The 20,640-nt window shown below is 33.4% G+C and overlaps 1 protein-coding gene across 1 annotated transcript in view; it reads left to right on the plus strand.

Moving 5' to 3' along the window:
* Positions 1-20,640, plus strand: part of LOC129221656 (tuberin-like) — a 165,904-nt gene that overhangs the window by 60,326 nt on the left and 84,938 nt on the right. Inside the window, exons 19-21 of the mRNA XM_054856184.1 lie at positions 693-822; positions 12,936-13,058; positions 13,177-13,317. Of these exons, the coding sequence (XP_054712159.1) occupies positions 693-822; positions 12,936-13,058; positions 13,177-13,317 (394 nt within the window). The remainder of the gene's footprint in view (positions 1-692; positions 823-12,935; positions 13,059-13,176; positions 13,318-20,640) is intronic.

Raw genomic sequence — 20,640 nt, forward strand, 5'->3', positions numbered from 1 at the left:
ATTTACTTATCTTTACTTATATTGCACAAAAAATTAATAAAATTCTTTAATGTTTAAAAGACGTATTTCTTAAATTTTCACTGCTTGCTTGGGCTTGCTTGTTGACTTCTCATAAATATTTTAAATTTTTTTAAAATTTCAATCTGAAAAATATTGAAAATGAAGAATTGAATGCACATGTTGTTCGTACACTTATTTTTATATCATTTTCTTAAATAAAAAATAGACACTTTTATGACCGTTTTCTTGAAAATTATCCGATCGTTAATGGGTTAAGGGTCCTTAGACCCCTTGACTTTTATGACTATTTGTTATGATGCATAAAATGCACCGCCAGCTCAATCATTCCTGAATTGGAGTGACTGAGCTGGCGATGTATTTTACGTATTTCTGCCTTAGCCCTGGCTTAGGGCGGTAACTTACTACAATATATTTATTATAATGTTTCTTTGCTGATTTATTATTACATAGATTAATTTGATACATTTTCTGCTATTTTTATTCTTAACAGACCAATAACCCAAAGCATGTAAGAGTTTTAGAATTTATGGAATGAAATTTTTTTTTCTTTCAAAATTTTTGTTAATTTCATTGTGGTAGAAGATGATTTTAAGCAAATATTTCTGTTTATTTTTTTTTCTAACTGATTTTTAAGTATACTTTACTGAATTTATCTTGTTTTAACTTTTAAGTTATAAAGAAATAAATGAGTCAGCGCCTACTAGTCCAGTTCTTAGTTCTCCACCACCTCTTGTTTCTCAGAATGTATCCTACTTAGGCTTCCAAGATGCTTTTCAAGTAATAATTACTTCCTTGAAAGAGGTATGCTTGTTTCATTATTTATATATATTTTTTTTTCTATATTTATTTAGAGGTAACCTGATATGTAGCAAATTTGTTTTTGCATCAAAATCATTCCTATACCAGAACTTCTGGAAACCTCTCCCAGAATAGAAGTATTCTGATTCTATAAAGCTGCAATTCTCAACCTGTGGTCTGCTTTAAGCAATTTTCAATAGTACGCATAGCTAATAAAAATTAATCTATCTATACCTGAATATTTATAGTCGTAATTAAATCCTCATGTATGTAATAGCAAATTCACTGATCCTGTAACGCTCTGACATCACCAGCAATGAAACTCGCACCATAGCTTGATAGTTTGATAATATTTTTTGGTAATGTTTGACATGCAGGGAAATGCTTTATTTTGACAAGGCTGAACTGGATCCAGTAACTGTTTTACTGGGAGGACTGTAATTTTAGGAGAATGAAGAAACAAACTAGTATGTTATGGCTGTCACGAAACTTTCTTCTATATCTCTCTTATGAATTGTGATCCTTCCCCATGCTTGACAAGGAAGCAATAACATAAACAAAATTACACATGCAAAAGCTTGATGACCATCCTAATTTCTGACTTATCAAAAAAGCAAAGCAAAGAGAGAACATTGAAAGTTTCCTTAAAAGCTTTGCTTAAATTAATTACAAATATTTTATTTGTTAACAAACACAAGATGGCAGCAGTTAAACATTTTAAATCTTTGATTTTCCAGTCATTTTCCAACAATTAAAATCATGTGAAATACACAGACGACAGTCTATTACAATTCAGCCCCCCTGGAGCAATTGGCGCCAAAATTGAACCAATGCCTGCTTAAGTATAGGTTTACATTTATTCCAAATTTCATCCAGAACGTAACATTACTTCTTGAGACATGGCACTCGCAATGAAAAAGAAAGAACGTTCGATTGCGTCGTTGATGCGAGTGCACCCATGATCTGGCCCCCTCACTTTTTCAAGGCAAGAGCCGCCACTGCATTGAACCGACGGTAATTTTTAATTTTTCGATATTTGTAATATGAATCACAGTAATGCAATCTTTTCTGGATTGCTTCGGCAAAGTTTGGGGCCCCTCGAAATACGTTTCGGAGCCCTCTTTCTTTATCACAGAACTTGTCAAACATAATTCAGGGTTGCCACGCACCGGGAAAACCTGGAATTGTCAGGAAAAATTAAAATGGCCGAAAATCAGAGAAATGTCAGGGAAAATGAAAAATTGCATATTTCCAATCGTTCTTAGCACGGCCAGCGGTCTATGACGTGAAAAAAAAAAACTTTCAGCTTTGTTTTTTTCGCCGCCATTCCCTTCCCATTCGTCGTTTTGTCATTCCCCTCTTTCTTCTTCCCCCTGCAGCTCTTTTTATCAACTCTCTGCCATTGGCGCGAACGCCATAGCAATCTAGCAGTCGGCGGCGGACATGCGCGCAGAAGGTACTTCTTTTTTTCCTCGTTTCAGCGGGCTCTGTTTAAACGCTGCTTGTTTACGTCAGCAGTTCTGAAGTTGTTATGATGCACAGCACATTGTTTTGTCTGGGAGAGTTTTTAATGAGCTGCAATAATCTTTTCATATTTGTTGGGGAGAATTTCTTGATCCAAGTCCTTTATAATTTTTTCAATCATTTTTCCGGTTTTATTTATAACAGTGACGACAGTAGATTAATCTAAAATGTAAAATAAAAACCCACAGTAACTGTTCGAATCAGCATATAAAATATCATAGTCTTGAAAATAGTATTGTATAAGCATATATTGAGAAATATTTATGACGAAATGTAAATAAGCTCTTTTCTAACTATCCATTTCTCACTAAATCATTCCATTTACAAAACGATCACTAAAAATCTTTACCAAAAAAATGCTCCCCTTCTATACTTAAAGACTGTCTGATAATTTTAAACTGATTAAAATCTCATTTTTACTATTTCATTTTTTTTTTAATAACATTTTGCACCATTATTTATTCAATGAAGGAAAATTACAAATTCTAACGGGAACTAGTGGTGTTTCCAATATTCAAAAATAGGGTCTCACAAAATGAAAAACAAATACACCCGCAATAGACCTTCATGCGACAATAAACTCCCTCTATCCTAACTCCCGGGAAGACTTTGGCAATTACATTTTCACTTTTAACGAGACGTAACAAAAAGCTGTTCACAACCCGGTTGATAGGGAGAAAAAGCCACCGAAACATTCAGGTGGACAATTAAATTGTTAGAACTTGCAAAAAACATTTCACAAAACATGATGCAAAGAAAAATTTAAAGTACACCATTCAATTTCAAAAATTTCTAAAAATGTTTCTAAATTATATTATATTTGTACAAAAAAATCTTCTATAAATCTTTGAATTTCTAATCGGGTGAGAGGTTTCATGAATATGTCCGACATGTTATCTTTGCTTTTGACATATCTCACGTTAAAAATACTTTCATGAACTAAATCCCGAATGAAAAACAATTTGATATCAATGTGTTTACTACGATGATTTTCGATAGGCGATTTGAAAAAATCTAGCGTAGACTGACTATCCACAAACAAAATAGATTTAATTTTACAACTTTCAACAATTTTCATTTTGATGCATTCGTCAATTATACGATCAAACCACATGAGCTCTTTTGCACATTCGGTCATGGCAATCAATTCTGCTTCCATTGTTGAAAGGCTAACGCTTCATTCTTTGAACGTGCGCCATTCAATTGGAGCTTTATCAAGTAAAACAAGTTGTCCGCCTAATGAGGTTCTATCATCTTTATTTGGCAAAATCAGCATCCAAAAAAGGTATAAGTTGAACATTTTCACATTTTAAGTTTAATTTTAAATCTTTAGTATGGTAAACATATCCTAGTAATTTCAACAATCCATCTCAGTGTACAATTACTGGGTTACTTTGAAATTGGCTGAAAATGTTAACAGCATATGATATATCAGGACGTGTTCTACTAGAAATAAATGATAAACACCCTAATAAACTCTTGTATGGATATTTTGACATTTCGTCAATCTCAGCTTGAATAGCAGGACAATTTAACTTTGAATAAACACATCCTTTGCTAATAGGTAAAGAAGAAATAGGAATTTTAAATTTACTAAATCTTTCATAAACTACACGAATGTATTCAGTTTGATGTAAATTTGAGCCATTTCCTTCATTTTCAAATTCTACACCTAGTAGCTTTTTAGTTTTACTTAAAATTTTAATTTCAACATGTTTTTGAAGTAAATTCAAAGCATCTTTAATATCCCTGTCCTTCTTACTGAATAACACAATGTCATCCACATATGAGAGTAAAATCACATTATCAGTATAATAAACACAATTACATGATAAAAATTTATGAAAACTAATTTTAAGCAATATATTTTCAATTTCATAAAACCACAGACGACCGCTTTGGTGCAGGCCGTATATAGCTTTATTCAATTTGCACACATAATTTTCTTTTCCCTTTTCAATAAAACCTGGGGGTTGCTTCATATATATTATTTCATCAATAGGAGCATATAGGTACGCACTTTTAATGTCACATTGGATATGTAACCAATTTTCTCTTGATACCAGCAAAGAAAAGAAAAAGCGAATGTACTAAAGCAGACTACTGGGCAGAAGGTTAGATCAAAATCTAGTCCCCTCACTTGATTAGTCCCCTGAGCGACTAGCCTACTTTTATAAACTTCACCATTTTCCCCTTTCTTTAAATTATAAACCCATCTACATCCGATAGGATTAACATTTTCCGGTAATTTGACTAAATTTCAAACATTTCTTTTACGCATAGTGCCTATTTCGATTTCCATTGATTTTTGCCATTCCCCCCTTTCATTAGATTTTAATGACTGTTTATATGTTCTAGGGACTTGAATTTCTATGTCTAGTCAAGAAACATGAGTTAAAATTTTAGATTGATTTGAAACTTCACACTGAAAATCATCATTGCCTTTAAAATTAAATAATTCCGGATCATACGCTATGTTTTCACGAAGACAATATTTTTGAACATCATTCAACGATCTTAATCTTTTATTATTCCCCTTTTCAAAATAATATACGTCGTTTCTTGAACCATCAGGTCTAGGGACAAATTTCCGAATCCACCTAGCTTCCCGCATTGGTTTGCAACTAGAATCATCCCCCTCACTGTCTGAACTTTCCGCCCCCCCTCCAGAGCTACTTTCAACATTTAATTCTGTGAAGCGATTCGAATCTTCGCTTTCTTCCGAAGAATTCTTATCTTCTGCCTGAGGCGAAAGAGGCCAGAAAAGGGTATTTTCTTTTCCGCGCGATTCCTGCTCGGAAGTAAATTCGTCCTTGAAAAAGGAATTCTCTTTGAAAGATACGTTGATTGTTGTAGACTTTATCTTTGTCTGGAAGATAAACGTGAAATCCTTTACGATTGAACACGTATCCAATTAAAACGCCTTTTTCGGCTTTTAGGTCTAGTTTCTTTCTTAATTGTCGTGGAATTCCAGCAAAACAAGTCGTTCCGAATGCTTTTAAATGTCTTACAGACGGTTTTCTTCCCTCGTAAAGTTCAAAAGGAGTCTTTTCTTGACTTGAATGACAAATCCTATTCCATGTGTATACAAAATACAACATCGCGTCAGGCCAAAAATTATTCGGCAAACCACTTTCTTTTAACAAAATGCGTGCACTATTTGTTACTGTACGGTTAAAATTTTCAATTAATCCATTTTGCTCTGGTGTGTACACATTTGTGAGTTCATGATGTATACCCATATTCTGACAAAACCCGTCTAGTTCCTGATTTACAAATTCCGTCCCGTTATCAGATCTGATACTGACAACCTTTTTGCCGATAAATCTTTCGGCTCTCAGAATATGTTGTTTTACAATTCCCGGAACCTGACTTTTTGACTTAATAAGATACAATGAACACCTTTTAGAATAGTCATCAATAATAGAAAGAAAATAATTTTCTCCGTTTCTACCCTCTACTTCACATTTTCCCCAAACATCCATATGCAATAATTGCAATGGCTGGGTACTTCTTGTTCTATCAATTGACTTAAAACTAACACGCTTAAATTTTCCTAATTTACAAACATCACAGTTTAATTTAACGTGTTTAAACTTAGGTAGGCCACGAACAGCTGAAAGATTACTAGTTTTACGAATACTTTCAGTGTTTACGTGTCGACAGCGTTTATGCCAAGTTTCAATGTCACTTTGACAGCATTCTATAGAAGATATTTAAACTTTTTACAATTAACATTATAAACTCCATTATTGAGTTCAGCTTTAAAAATTAATCCCATTTTGTTTGATACCTCCACGAAACCTCTCCCACCTTTAAATTTTGCACCACCCTGGTCAAACTTGGTGCCAGACAAAATATTTCGTCTCAAACGGGGAGAATACATTACATCTTTGAGAATTACAGTTCTTTTACCAAACTTAACTCTGATTTCCCCTTTTCCCTTTATCGGGAAAGTTTGTTTTTTCACGGCAACAGCCATGTTTACATCATTTAGGGGTTCAAATGTCCTAAACCAGTTCTTATTTGAGCAACAGTGATTTGATGCGGCAGTGTGAAAAATAAATGTATTCCCTTTATCTTGGGTCTGACTAAGATTTGCCTCTGACAAGAAATACAAAGGATACTCACATCTGTTATTTGAAGGTGATCGGCGACGCTCCTGGAACTTCCTTCTAGAACTCCATCGGCGATTTCTATTCCTTGGGCTCGTACCTTCTTCCCTCCATTCTTTCTGGGATTGGTTCTGGTTTCCTCTTTTATTTCTTTTGAAGTCAATCTTTGATGGTCTTCATTTTTGACATAAGGGCATCTGTTTCTTATATGTCCATCTTCATGACACTTGTAATATCGAATTTTAGATTTAACTTGGAAAACCTGCATCTCATTTGTCTTCTCTTCTTTCATTTCTTGACGGTTTTCTTCAATAATTAGATCAACCAGGATTTTCTCAAATGTGAAATCTTCATTTTTCCTCATCAAAATCTGTTGAATCAGATGATCATAAGTTTCTGGTAAACTTTGCAGTAATTTAAAAGAAATACAATCCTCTGGGAAATTTGGATAAGCAACTTTGATTTTGTCGCAAATTCTCTGCAGACGCGCCGCGAATAAATTCAGCTTTTCTCCATTCTCTTTCTTGCACTGATTCAGCTCAATGAAGAGTTGCATACATATACATCTATTCTCCGGAAAAAAATGTAATTTTAGCTTCTTCCAAGATTCGCATGGATCTTCTATAGTTTCAACTATTTTTCTTAGATTTTGTTCAATATTCAAGAAGATTAGAGAGACTGCAGTTCGTTTCCTCACAAATTCTTTCACATCCTTTTCTGTTACATTCCTCTTCTCATTAATGACTGGTTCTTTCTCTTCTCCATTTGTGATATCCCATACATTCCGTTCCATGAGAAGGAACTTCATATTTATAGTTCATTCGAGGTAATTCTTGTTATTGAGCTTTTCAATTTAAATCGCGAAATTTGCCATTTTTTTTTCAAACTTTAGTATTCTCGAATTTTGGTAAAATCTTTTAAGTCGCTTCTATCTTGGTCGCCCCCCCATCTCAAACATTCCAATAACTTCATCTTCAGATGGGTCATCGAATTTGCAGCTTCCAAAAAAAATTTTCAAAATTTCTGAAAAATATCGAAATGTACACCATCCAACGGTACATGTTCTTTTGGCAGCAGTACAACCCCGCCTTTTTACAGATGCATGTACACTCTTTATCATTTCCTAGTCTTATCCAAAAATATTTTCACTAGGTCTGCACAGGAAAGGGACTGGGCCCGTAACCCGTGTTGGGGAGAATTTCTAATCTAATAATATCTCCCCAATGTTTCTTTGATACTAGCAGAGTGAGTTCGGAAATAAGACTGAACAAACTATTTCTAACTTGCTTATAGTTTATTTAAACAATAATGTAAATAGTTAAAACACGCTGTAAATGATAAGAATAAATACTAAGAACATAATCTCTCCACATGCTACTTTTGCATGAGATAACTAATACTGCAATGCAAACTGCATGACTATTGACTAAAAACTTCGATGAAGTAAACCCATTGGGAAATCAGCTAATTCCAGCTCATCATTTCTAATAAAGGGCGAGCGGCATGAACAAGCAAGTTCGAATGCCGATCGAGCGACCGCCTACAACGACGGGGATGATCGAAGAGAGTGAACATAAGCCGCAAGCAGTTTAAATATCCCCCCGGGTCATTAGCATATCCGAGTCACGTGAACGGACACATCACTGCTATCCTTAAGCACACGTGCCATCAGATTCCTTCTAGAAGCATCTATGACATCATCTACAACGGAGTTCCCGCCAAAGGTGAACGAAAGTGAAACAAACATTCGGTCGATTCGACCAATGTGAATGAGTGCTTATAAGAATCTTTTACCCCAGACATGCAGAATGATTGGTAATACATTATAAGTAAGGAAAAACATTATTTTACTATTGGTGTTGTGAGGTGATGAGATAAGATTATTTACTGTTGTTATTAACAGGCATTTATGCCTAACAATATTTTATATTATTTCTTTAAATTAATTAATGAAATCGTATTATTCTAAACAATTTTGTTCTGTAAATTTAGTTCATTAGACAATTTTAAACTTAGAAAGTTTCTTTTTTACAGAAGTATCGCTAATCTTTTAGTATTTTGGTAGTGATCTTTAAAGACTTCCAATGCGCTTCCTTCTTTCAAAATAAAAGTAACCCGATTTTAAAAAAATCTGCACGTCAGAAAAGTTTGTGATCAATGCTCAAAATTTAACTTTATGACAGGGTGCCCACGGGAGTGTTTATGGTGCAAGTTGCGCCATCAAAATTTTGGGGGGGGGGATTTTTTAATTATTTATTTTACTTTATTTTTATTCAAATTATTTACTCATATTATTTTACTTTATTATTTTCATCTGTGTGTGTGTATTTTATTGGGGAGCGAGCATACTTTTCTTTCAAAACAATAATAATTAAAAATAAATAAATAGGTAAAAAAAATAAATAAAAAAAGAGGGTTAAAAATAAAAAAAGCGCTAAGGCGTTCAGAAATATAGGGGGGAGGGTTGTGCCATTGAACTTGGGAGGGAGCACCCCTGTTTTATGAGCAACAAACAGGGGAAATATGTGAAGCTAAAAGATGCATGATTTTTTTTTACAGACCAAAGTCTAAAAGCGCTTTGAGTTCAATGGATTGGAGGGGTAGAAGGCAATAATTGAGAAAGTTTAGATTTCATAAGTTTTTAGTTCAGATTATTTTAGCAATTAATTTTATTTTTATGATACAGATGTTACAATTGTTAATTTTGCAGTTCTTTCACTTGATGTAAGGCAGTGGCTCCTCGCTATTGAAAATTAGATATGCTACATTTACATTAATTGTTTATTACAGTGATTTGCTTCACTTGTGTTAGTACATTAGGGTAGTTCAAAAATACACTTTAAAAAAAAGGATTTTCCTAGAAAACAGGACACCACTCAATGTTTTTAGACTTGTGGATAGTAAAATACTGGAAGAATTTTAACTTCCTATTCCAACTGAAAGAGGGTGCTCGACCCCCTCCCTCAAACTTCATAAGTATGAGGAGGGGGTTAAAAAATACATTGAACTGAAAAAACAACGTTACATACTATAATCTACACGAGTTATATGCATATTCATTGCAATAAAATAATTACTTACATTAAAAAAAAACAGCTGGGGAAATTAAATGTTTCTAAATTTGTGACTTTTTCTATGCTAGAGCTAATGTTAAATTAAGGGGTCATTGAGCACCCTCTTAAAATTTGAGTAAGAAGCTAAAACTTTTACAGCACAATACTATTAGTAAGTCTAAAAAAAATAAGGGGTGTCTTGGACTCGAGCTGAGAGTAAAAAAAAAAAAAAAATTGAACCACCCTTAGTACATATTTTTGATTATTTCTGCTTGAGTAAATTAAATTTGGTAACCATTGTTTGTAATGTTTGAAAATGAGGTAAGTTTTATCAAAATTTGAGATTTATATATTAATGTTGCAAAATGAAGGTGGAGATCGATAACCTGGAATTTTTCTCAAAACCACCTGGAAACCCTGGAAATGTCAGGGAATTTCATTCTTGAACTTCCGTGGCAACCCTGTTATTATCATAAGCATTTTTGTAACTCCTACAGGGCTCCTATGGTCATGGGACCTCTCGCGCAATTGCAACATTTGCGATATTTTAAATCCGCCACTGCACGTCAAAGCAAACTGGAGTGCAAGTCTTAAAAGGGTTTTTCTGCTCACTCTAAGGCAGGGGTTCTCAAACTGAGGGGGGGGGGGAGTAAACCTAACTATAATTTGCTCAATTTTGTGGTCACATGTGAATATTTTCATTATTATAGCCTTTTTCAGGTTGCTGGTGTAGTTTTCATACACATATGAGGGGATTTGATTTTCAGCATTAGCATCTCACATACAAAGTCAAAGCAACGAAGAAGGTATTGAAAGTAATCTGATGCACTGCATTAGTTACAAGCTAACATTCAGAAATTCATCAATCACAAACAATGGCAACCCTCCCACCAACGTAGCTATATATGCCAACCTCGCTTAGATCATAGATTTCCTCAAATTAATGTGTATTTGTTCTTTGATTTCATGAGTTCTAATAATAACATGCCCAAAATGAAGTTGTATGTGTAGTAGTACATTTTGCGTACGAACTTACTATACTTTCTCTTTATAGTCTGCTTCAGTTTCAAATCCTGATCTTTTGATTGCATTATACTTATATTGACCAAAATAGCTGAGGAGATAGAGATGGGGGGGGATACGTAAGACCAGTGGCATAGCTTGGGTGGGGCGGAGGGGGCGGTTCGCCTAGGGCCCCAAATTTACCTCAATATTTTGGAAAAACAAACGTAATTTCCCAAAAAGGATACTAGTACATTTTTAATCTGTATTTGCAAGCAAAAAGAAAATCTCTTAGAAATGTAAGTCTCTCGTATAACTACCAGAATAAAATTACTTAAATACCAAACAAGTTTTTCTTGATAGCATATCAGTTCAATTCCTTGTTTTTTTTCTCTGAGGGGATGGCAGAGGAAAATCATGGAATTAATTTTTCTACTATAGAGATTAACTCGAGGAGAAAGAAAACAATTAAGTTTTCCTAAATTTTGTTACAAGAAAAAGTTAACACTTGAATATAAGAGAGTTTCTTAAAAACCTCCGAATAAAACAAAAACTTCCCTTTTTCAATATCAGGAAAATGGTGTCAAGGAATAAGAAAGGGAGGGAGAAGGATACTTCAAATCCCTGACAATCTTAGCAATTTTTTTCCATTTGATTTTTTTTTTCTTTTTTTGCCATCCGCCATCTTTGAACAATCGGCATCGGCCCATCGGCCAAAAAGTGCCATCAGTCGAGCCCTAATACTAGAACAGTGCTGTCTTTGATTATGCGCTTCTTGGTAAGATAAAAATAAAGTTTTACATTACATCTCTTTCTGATGGTAGAGGTGCACCTGTATTTTTTTATTTGGATGTTCAAATACAAATGTGATGACCAGCCCAGCGGTTCTTTGCCCCGCTAGGCTGGTCCTAGTCTGCTAATTAGTCCCCAATGAAGATCAATGGCCCTCTTTAACCTGTTTGGGACGGCAGCTCGCCGAAGTCATCGCTCCCTCAGGATGGCAGTTGTTACATGCGGACTGTGCGTACAGGCCGGGACAATTTCTCCCGCTAAGCCTAATTTGCAGTTTCAGAAAGTACGCGTTACATAGCAATGAATAAAATGTACACTTCGTGTAGAAACGAAACCATTTTTTAATATATGATAAAATACATATGTCATAATTTCTATCATAACAAAAAAATTTAATGAACAATAAAAAAATACAATATATATTGTTTTTTACTGTAACTAAGATTGTTAAAATTAGACAATAGATTTTGCACAAAACAGGAAAAATATTTGCACTTAAATTTTGTGAAATACTTGAAGAATATTGTAACAATTCATATTTTAAAGCCTCATGAAAAATTTCAAAGCACTGAGCAATGTGCATTGCGCATTTTATGCTCATAGGTAGTGTTAAGTCTTTTATTCTGCTTCGAGCAAACAACAACTATCCCTTCTTTTTCTGAGTATAATTTTAGAAAGTATCTACAGTATGAAGAACTAAAATAAAAATAATTTATAGTTGTTTCAATGTCGTCCAAAAGATCCATGGATGGATCAGTCATAAATTTAGATATTTCCTCCTCATAAAGATGACGTGTTCACCATGGCTACACAAATCAATCTAAAAGTAAAACCCCTTTCTAGAATATCTCTCATGAAATCCCATTATAAATGGAATCGAAACTAGAAACATTCATTTCAAAATGAGTATGCATTTCCCTTTTCATTTGCTAGTGTCAAAATATTTGATATTTTTATTGGTTTTCTTGACTTTCCGGTGCGGGGGAAATGATATTAATAATACCTATTTTTGATGTGAGGGGACTCTCCATATCTTGACGCTGCACTAATTAAATGCAGTCCCAAAACTTTAGTTCATTCCTACATGCGTAGTAAAAAATGAAAACAAACCGCACGGTGCAACTACATCTGAGAGTAACTAGGGGGTAAGCATGCTGCGTCCTGCATATGCTTACGCAAGAACTTTTTTATTCCTTGTAAATGTTCTTTCTTTTTGAATTAAAATATCATTACTCATCCTTCAATCTCGATTATATTTAAAGTTTTAGCTGGATAACATCGCAGTCCCGCTTGGCATGGACTCACGGAACCCCGGGAGTCCCCCAGTTTGGGAAACTCCGTTTTAAGCTATTCAAATCTCAGGCTAACCAGGAAATCAGGAAAAATTACTCTAGTAAGATTCGGGGCACTTAGAACAGTTTACTGGAAGAGGCTATAATGAGCAAGGGGGTAGATAGTAGCTTTAAGAGGGTCATTGATCTTCAGTGGGGACGAATAAATTAATGAGGATTACCCTAGCTGGGCCCAGAGCCTGTTGACAATCGTCACATTTGTAGTAACGATGGTTAATCAGGATAATAAACAACTTATTGTGCTTTGCTTTGTTTTTCAAGGATTTTAAATATTTCAGGAGAAAGATTGGGGTGTTCTTGAAGTGGTTTTGAGTGAATTTCCCAAAATTTTGCAAAATAAAGCCCTAGTTGTTGGAGGAAATTGTAATGTATCGACTCTTTGTGTTGCATTATGTATGATGGTAAGTACCATTTTTAGAAAAAAATAACATTTACTTTAAACATATATATATATATTTTTTTTAATTTAACTCTGGAAAAACTTGTATTGTAGCCTGATGCTCATTTGATTACTTTTAGGTGAATGATCGCAATTTAGGGTTCCCAGAGAGTTTAAAAAATGCTCCTGCCCGACTCAATCGTACTGAAGTGCATAGTCGTGTGTTCCCTTGCGTGGCTGCATTAACATCTTATCATTCTCAAATGGAGTCACACATACAGGTAAATATATTTTATTGCAGTATTAGAAGAAACTTCCAACTAAAATTCAAACTATTCAGAACTGTTTCTTCCCCCTTCCCCTTCCCCATCTTTTTCTATTGTTTATTATTCTTTTTTTTTTTTTGTAACTTATATTTATTTGTTACTTTTTTTAAGTTTTTTTTTTTCTGTGTTCATTGCTCAGTAGAAAAATGAACCAAAAAAGTTAAAATCACTACTAAAACATACTTTTTATACTTTATTAAAGAAAAAAAAAGACAGATTCTATTCATGTTTGCTCACATTGAATCTGTGTCAAAAATGTTTTACTTCAGCTCTTTTAGTTTAACCTTGGAACAATCAGCCACCATTCTTTAATTAAGTGTTAATTTGAGTTGCAGTGACTCATTATTACATCATACCCTAAAAACATTTCCTACAATACTATAAGCCTAATCCCTTTGACATTTAACCCTTTCCTGCACGAGTCATTAAATTTTTTAAAATATAGTAAAGAAAAAACACTATGAATAGGTTTAATGAATCATCTGGGCAGATTTTGCTGTTAAATATTTTTGTGCAAGATAGATTTTTTTTCACTGTGTGGGACATCTCCACAAAGTTCACACCACCCACCTTGGGCAGGAAAAAAGTGTTTATGCATTCAAAAAAGAATTTAAATCTTTTGAAAAAATATAATTTAACTCCTCGGGGGAAAATAAAGGGGGGAAATGATAAACTGTTTTGGCACAAATTAAAATTTTAAAATCCTACAAAAGTTCCAAATTTTTTATTTCTAAAATTGGGGTCATTTGAACAAGAAATTGAGGCAGCAGAAATAGCCCAGGGTTCGTACGCTCCTTTAAAACTCCTCCAATACTCCTTCATTTATAAAAAATTTTTGAAGGGCCCTTCAAACTCCTTCATTGTGGTTTTAACTCCTTCAAAACTCCTTCTTTTTTAGTTCAAGACTACATAATCTTCCTCTATAACAGAAACTTAAAATACTTCGATTGACAACTAACTTCGTCACTAAAGCGATTTTAAAGTAGTAATTTCGTGCATTAATTTTTTTCAATTTACAAATTGATCATAGTTAATTCATAAAAGTTGAAAGTGAAATTTTTATTAGAAGACTAAGACATTTCATAAGTGAAGTAAAACATGCTTAAATGGTGCTTGGCTATTTTTTCAAGTTTTATGATTATTGTTTTTTCCTCCACCACTCTCTCAGCACCAAAAGTCAAGTTGTCTAATTATTATTTAAGTATTTAAAACTACATAAGTAAATGTACTACATTAAGTGATTGCGTTAAAAAAAATTGTTTAGTTAATTGCAGTTATGATATTGTAAAAAGGGTCATCCACAAGTGGTGTCATGCTTTGAGGAGGAGACGGACTCATGAAATTGTGACAAGCTGAAGAGAGGGTGACAAAAAGCGACATCACACAGTTATTGTAACAATATGTTTGTAAAAAATATGACGTGACACGAGGAGAAGTTTGGGTTGAAGTGTGACACTTTGTGATAAAGTGTGCTGATGGTCAAATATATTGAAAAAAAGTGACATCATTTAATGACACTCCATTAGTACTCCTTCAAAACTCCTCCAAAACTCTTTTACTCTCATTTTATTTCTGAAACTGAGTACGAACTCTGTAGCCATTTTTGTACTGCTGCCATTCTCAGTAACAATCTTTTTCAGCAGTCTGCAATGCAGAACTTGAAAACTGAGAAGCCAGGTAAAGGTCTTTGAGAGAAGCCAGCATTGAATGAATTAGAATACTTAATGTAAATCATCACCAAAGAGAGCCTGAAAATTAAATGCTAAAGTTAAAAATTCTTAGTGAAACATAGGCTGCAAATATTAAAATTAAAATGGAATACTGGGGCGCAGGGGTAGCGGTTGGGAGTAAATGCTACTGACCTCTCAACCACTGAGAACTCCTTTATAAATTTCAACATGTTTTTTGTTTTTGCTTTTTTAACCAAGTCTCCCATAAAAGTTAAAGAATAAAAAAGCATGAAAGAAGACTTAATGCATTTTGAGAATTTATTTAAAAACAAAAAATCAATTACAAGAACAATTGCATGTACAATCCTGATTATAATGTTACTGTGATAATCTAAAAAGTCTTGATTTGTGTAGATAAAAGTTCCATCTCTTGTGTAGTGCATTAAACCTTACTGCCTCAATCAACTTTTTACCCACTGTCAAACCTTCTTACTGCTACTGAATTTCAGTAGTTGCTATAAAAAAGAGTCAAATCCAAAATAAATAAATGTTTGAAATGATCGAGAAATCTGCCTACTTTAAAAATATTAGAAATTTTATCATGTCTATATTTCTGTACTTCAGAGCCAGCCGAACGTAAGTCACATTATGATAATTTTGCAGTAGAGAGGAAAAAAATTTTTCTAGCTCGTGCAAAGGATGGGAATCGCACTCTTTTAACCCTGGTAAAAAAATTAAGGATTTTTTTTAAAAAAGAATTTCAATCACATGGTTCAATGTGGGAGAGGCTTCTACAGTCAACCCTTGTTTATTGCTGTTAATTCGTTCCAGAACTTTACTGCTATAATTGAATTTCCGCGAAGTAGGATTCTGTATTTATAAACCGAATATTTTCCTAATTAGATCGCATAAAACTTACTTACAACAATTTAAATAGGTTTTAACATAGTTAGAACCCTCTAGACATGAAACAGCACCTTTAGCCACCATTACATTTATATTGCTTAATATATTGCACAAAATATGAGAAATGTTGGATGTAATTAATGGCTATCACATTACTAATTATTGGGAAATAAACTACACACACTCATTCACTGGTGGATACAAGGGGGAGGGGTCATAGTGGTCGTGCCCCCCCCCCCCCCCCAACCACAGGGGAAATTTTGAATGTTTGCTTGAAAAAATATTTTTAAAAAATGTCAAAACCATGAAACAATGAAACAAAGTAAATATTTTTCTGAATTTAATTTTTTTGGGTATTACATGAAGTGGTGGATACAAAGAAGGGGGGGGGGGGGCATGGAAGTCGTGAACTCCCCTTCTCCAAAATCTGTGATAACAATTTTTAATCTGTTATAAGGTTTATTACATTTGAGTAGTGAAAATGATTGCTTGAAAAAGAAAGAAAAGAAAACCTGACCGAAACCACAAGTGAGAGTAAATAATTTTTGAATTCCCCTTTTTTGGTGTATTACATGTCAATTTTCTATTTATATTTAGACAGTAAATTAGTTCTGCAGCGCCAGTATGATGAAAAGAAGTGTCTGCTGCCCTATTGCTTTTTACGGAACAAATTTAATTGCAGATAGTTATTGTAATGTGTTAATATTTCTCTTATTGTAAAGTCTCTATAATTTATTCTTCTCTGTAGTAATATTTAGATAGTTTCGTTTTTGTTTGTGCTGAGTTTATTTTTAAGTGAGGTGTAATTAGTTAGTTGAAATCAGTGTTTTAAACTTAGTGTTAGGCAAGAAATGTAAAATTTTAGTATTGTGTTTGCCTAAAACCTCGTTACGCGAGGCTTTCGGTAATTAGTCCATCGTATTAGACAGAAACTGTGCTGAAAAAAGCCACGTTTGTTAGAAAAAGAACTACCTGTAACCAAAATAATGAAACGTTTGGGTGACAAAACATTGTTTTCTTTTTTGAAAAGTTAAAAAAACTGATGAGCTCAAAAACGATGGAAACATATCCGGAGTTCTTGTATCAGACTCCGAGACTGCGACGTCTCCATTGGCCTCTGATTTTTCGACAATTGAAAAGACTCTGTGAGTATTTCATCAATGATTGAATTATATTCATAAAATATTAATTTTAAAGAAAATTTTTGTCGCATTTTTTACTATTTAGCAGTGCTCCCAAATGGTCCGCTTTTCCCGCCAATATCCGTTTTTTAGTGTTAAGTCCGCTTTATACCGCTTTTTAACATTTTGGTCCGATTAGTCCGTTTTTATATTGTTTTTACTTAAAAATCAGATTTTGAAAGTTGTCCATTGTGTTAAAAGATACTATACACCCAAACACGCAGCTGCGGCGCCTTAACCTGACTTTCCCGTATTACTTTGCTTCAGATTGACATCATTACTCCTCCTTCAACCGCTGCAGCATGGAAATCCATAAAAAAGAGGTTTGAGGGAGGAGTTATGACGTCGAATCGCGGAGCAGGGTGCTACCGATATTTCTCGGAATTTCACCCTTACGTTTGCAATAACGAACGAACTTTCCGATCTCGGATCTCGATAACTCGAAACTCAAATATTCCTTTATCTCAAAGTTTTCATTGGATCCCAAGCTCTTGAGACTGTTGTGGAAACTTCCCATAACTCAGAAAGTTTTAGCTGGTCCCTTGGGACATAGAGTTGTCGCGCGTTGACTGTAATAGTAACGCTGCTATGAACCACCCATTTTGCAAATAAATTCGGAAGTAATCTCGTGGCGCATGCGCCATTTTTTCAGGCGCATATGTTCGTAAATTTTACACCCTTGAAAAACCTTGAAAAGTTCCTGGAAAAAAAAGTCTATTTTCCAAGTGCTTGAAAGCCTTGAAAAAGTATGAGAAGTTTCTTTATTGCTTGAATTCTTTCAAAAATCATTGCAAGCAATCTAAAGCATACTTTAAATTGCTTGCAATTCTTTAAAAAAAATTCATGTGTGCAATTTTCTGAACGTAGGTTCGATATGCAGTATCACGAAAAGTTGCTTTCGTGTTTAAAATTTCAATCTTTTTGCACCATGAAAATATTTTGATGTTTATGACAATAGGAAGTTATTTTGACATGTGCTACTTTAGATTAGCTTATTTATCGTTTAATTTCAATAATTAACGAAGGGATTAGTTTGGAAACCATCACAACATTGAACTTACTCGGACTTTGCGGAAAACTGTTTCTTGTGTTTGAAATTTCAATCCTTTTGCATCATGTAAATATTTTGATGTTTATGACTATAGGAAGTTATTTTGACATATACTACTTTAGATTAGCTTATTTTTCGTTTAATTTCAATAATTAACGAGGTAATTATTTTGGAAGTCATGGCAACTTTGAACTTACTCGGACTTTGTGGGAAATGAGTTTTAGTGTTTGAAATTTCAATCTTTTTGCATCATGAAAATATTTTGATGTTTATGACAATAGGAAGTTATTTTAACATATACTACTTTAGATTAGCTTATTTTTCGTTTAATTTCAATAATTAGCGAAGGAATTAGTTTGGAAACCATCACAACATTGAACTTACTTGCACTTTGCGGAAAACTGCTTCTCGCGTTTGAAATTTCAATCCTTTTGCATCATGTAAATATTTTAATGTTTATGACAATAGGAAGTTATTTTGACATATACTACTTTAGATTAGCTTATTTTTCGTTTAATTTCAATAATTAACGAGGTAATTATTTTGGAAATCATGGCAACTTTGAACTTACTCGAACTTTGCGGGAAATGAGTTTTAGTGTTTGAAATTTCAATCTTTTTGCATCATGAAAATATTAAAATAGTTTGCCCAATCGAACGTCATTTTCACAAATGCTACCTTAGATTAGCATGCTTTATGTTTAATTTAGTAGAAAATAAATAAATTTATTTTATGGGAAATATGCCAAAATTGAACTTGGTTCGTGAAAATTTGCTTATTTGAGCTTTCACACGTTTTGCATCTAATAAATATTTTTATATTTTTGGCAATTTGAAGTTGTTTTGACATGCTGCATTAGATTAACTCGTTTTAATTTTTATTTAAATAACTAAAAAATTAATATTTTTTAAAATTCAAATTTCTAGTTTTGCAACCTTAACTTGCAAACTAAATTTTAATTATTATTAGCTTATTTTCGGTTATTACTGTTTTTTTTTATAGGGAGGGGGGTATTAAATGTAAACAATTGAGTGCATAACATTTTAACTTAGTGTTTGTATTTAAAACAAAGCTGAATTATAAAATTTTATAAAGGTGAATTTTTGTACATTTTTTTCATTGTCATGTTGCCTGCTAAAGAGGGAATTAGTCCCCCCCCCCCCATAAAAGTTAAAAGCACTCGTGGTCTTGCAATCATGGAGTTTTTTTTTGTTTTTTTTTTTTAATCTAAGTTTTATGATTCTTGAAAATATACTTTGAATATGAAAATTGCAAAACTAAGCCTCATGTGATCTGCTTCTCTTTGTGATTAAGCATTTCAGACATTTTTAGGAAAACTTTCAATACAGTAAATCTTTATCAAAGTGTCCCTTGTAGAAAAAGCAGTTTGTTTTCCTATACTTTTCATATTACTTTCTTTTATTTATATGTAAGCATTAAATGAAATCTGCATGTAATATTTATAGTGCGAATTTAGGGTAGTACCTTGAAAAATATTTTTTTACTCTTGAAAAGTGCTTAAATTTTTTTCTCCCTGAAGGGTATGAACCCTATGATACGAGATTAAATTTAAAATTCAAATATAAAATAATTTTATTATAAACTCAGTTGTAGCTTTGTTGAAAACCAAAACAAAATTTTTTGGTTTCATTGTGAGTCATGAGGAAGTGCAAATTTCTCAGCAAATAGTTAGATGAAACTGATGAAGATGGGAACAAAATTAGAGACTGAGAAAAACAACAAGAGAATAAAGTTTTTTTGTTTGGTGTATGATAACGCTATACTAAGAAGCATTAAAACACAGAAAAATATAAAAATAATTTTAAACTAAATAAAGATGAAGTTCAGCTTCACCTATCCTTCAGTGAGACTACCAGCATCCCTGGTTCAAGTCAAAATGTATCATTATGCCTATTTAGTTCTAAAGAGGCTGTCTTAAGCAGGGGCAGAAATAGGGGGGTCAAGAGGGGGCGGTCGCACCTCCAAATTTTTTATGAGGAATGATAAAAAATGAGCAAATTCAATTTACGTCAATTGCAAATCAATGTTCAAGAAAAACAATCTTGCTGGTTCTCCGTAATGGTTGATGAAATTCGACACATTTCCAGATATGATCAAGGGTTTTCCGCTTTTTAAATAATTAGAAATTCATCAAGCCTTTACCGGGCTTTTCAGAACAGAAAAAACTGATGAAGAATCATGGTTAATTTTAACTAAAGACGTAATTTCCTTATATAAGTTAAATATCTCGCTCTTATGTGCTCTATGTAACAATGGTTATGAGAGGACCGTGCAGTGTTGTGGCTGCATGATTTTCTCAAGAAAATGCCTTGATATTTTACAATCATTGTTACGCTCATAAGTGTTCCTATTTAATGAGTGTTCATCACTTTCTTCACAGGAACACATTTCAGCTGCTCAATGCATAGCATGCTTCATAGATACTCTTTAAAAATACATGTATTTTTGA

The sequence above is a fragment of the Uloborus diversus genome, chromosome 1 (genome assembly GCF_026930045.1).
Source record: "Uloborus diversus isolate 005 chromosome 1, Udiv.v.3.1, whole genome shotgun sequence".
NCBI lineage: Eukaryota > Metazoa > Arthropoda > Arachnida > Araneae > Uloboridae > Uloborus > Uloborus diversus.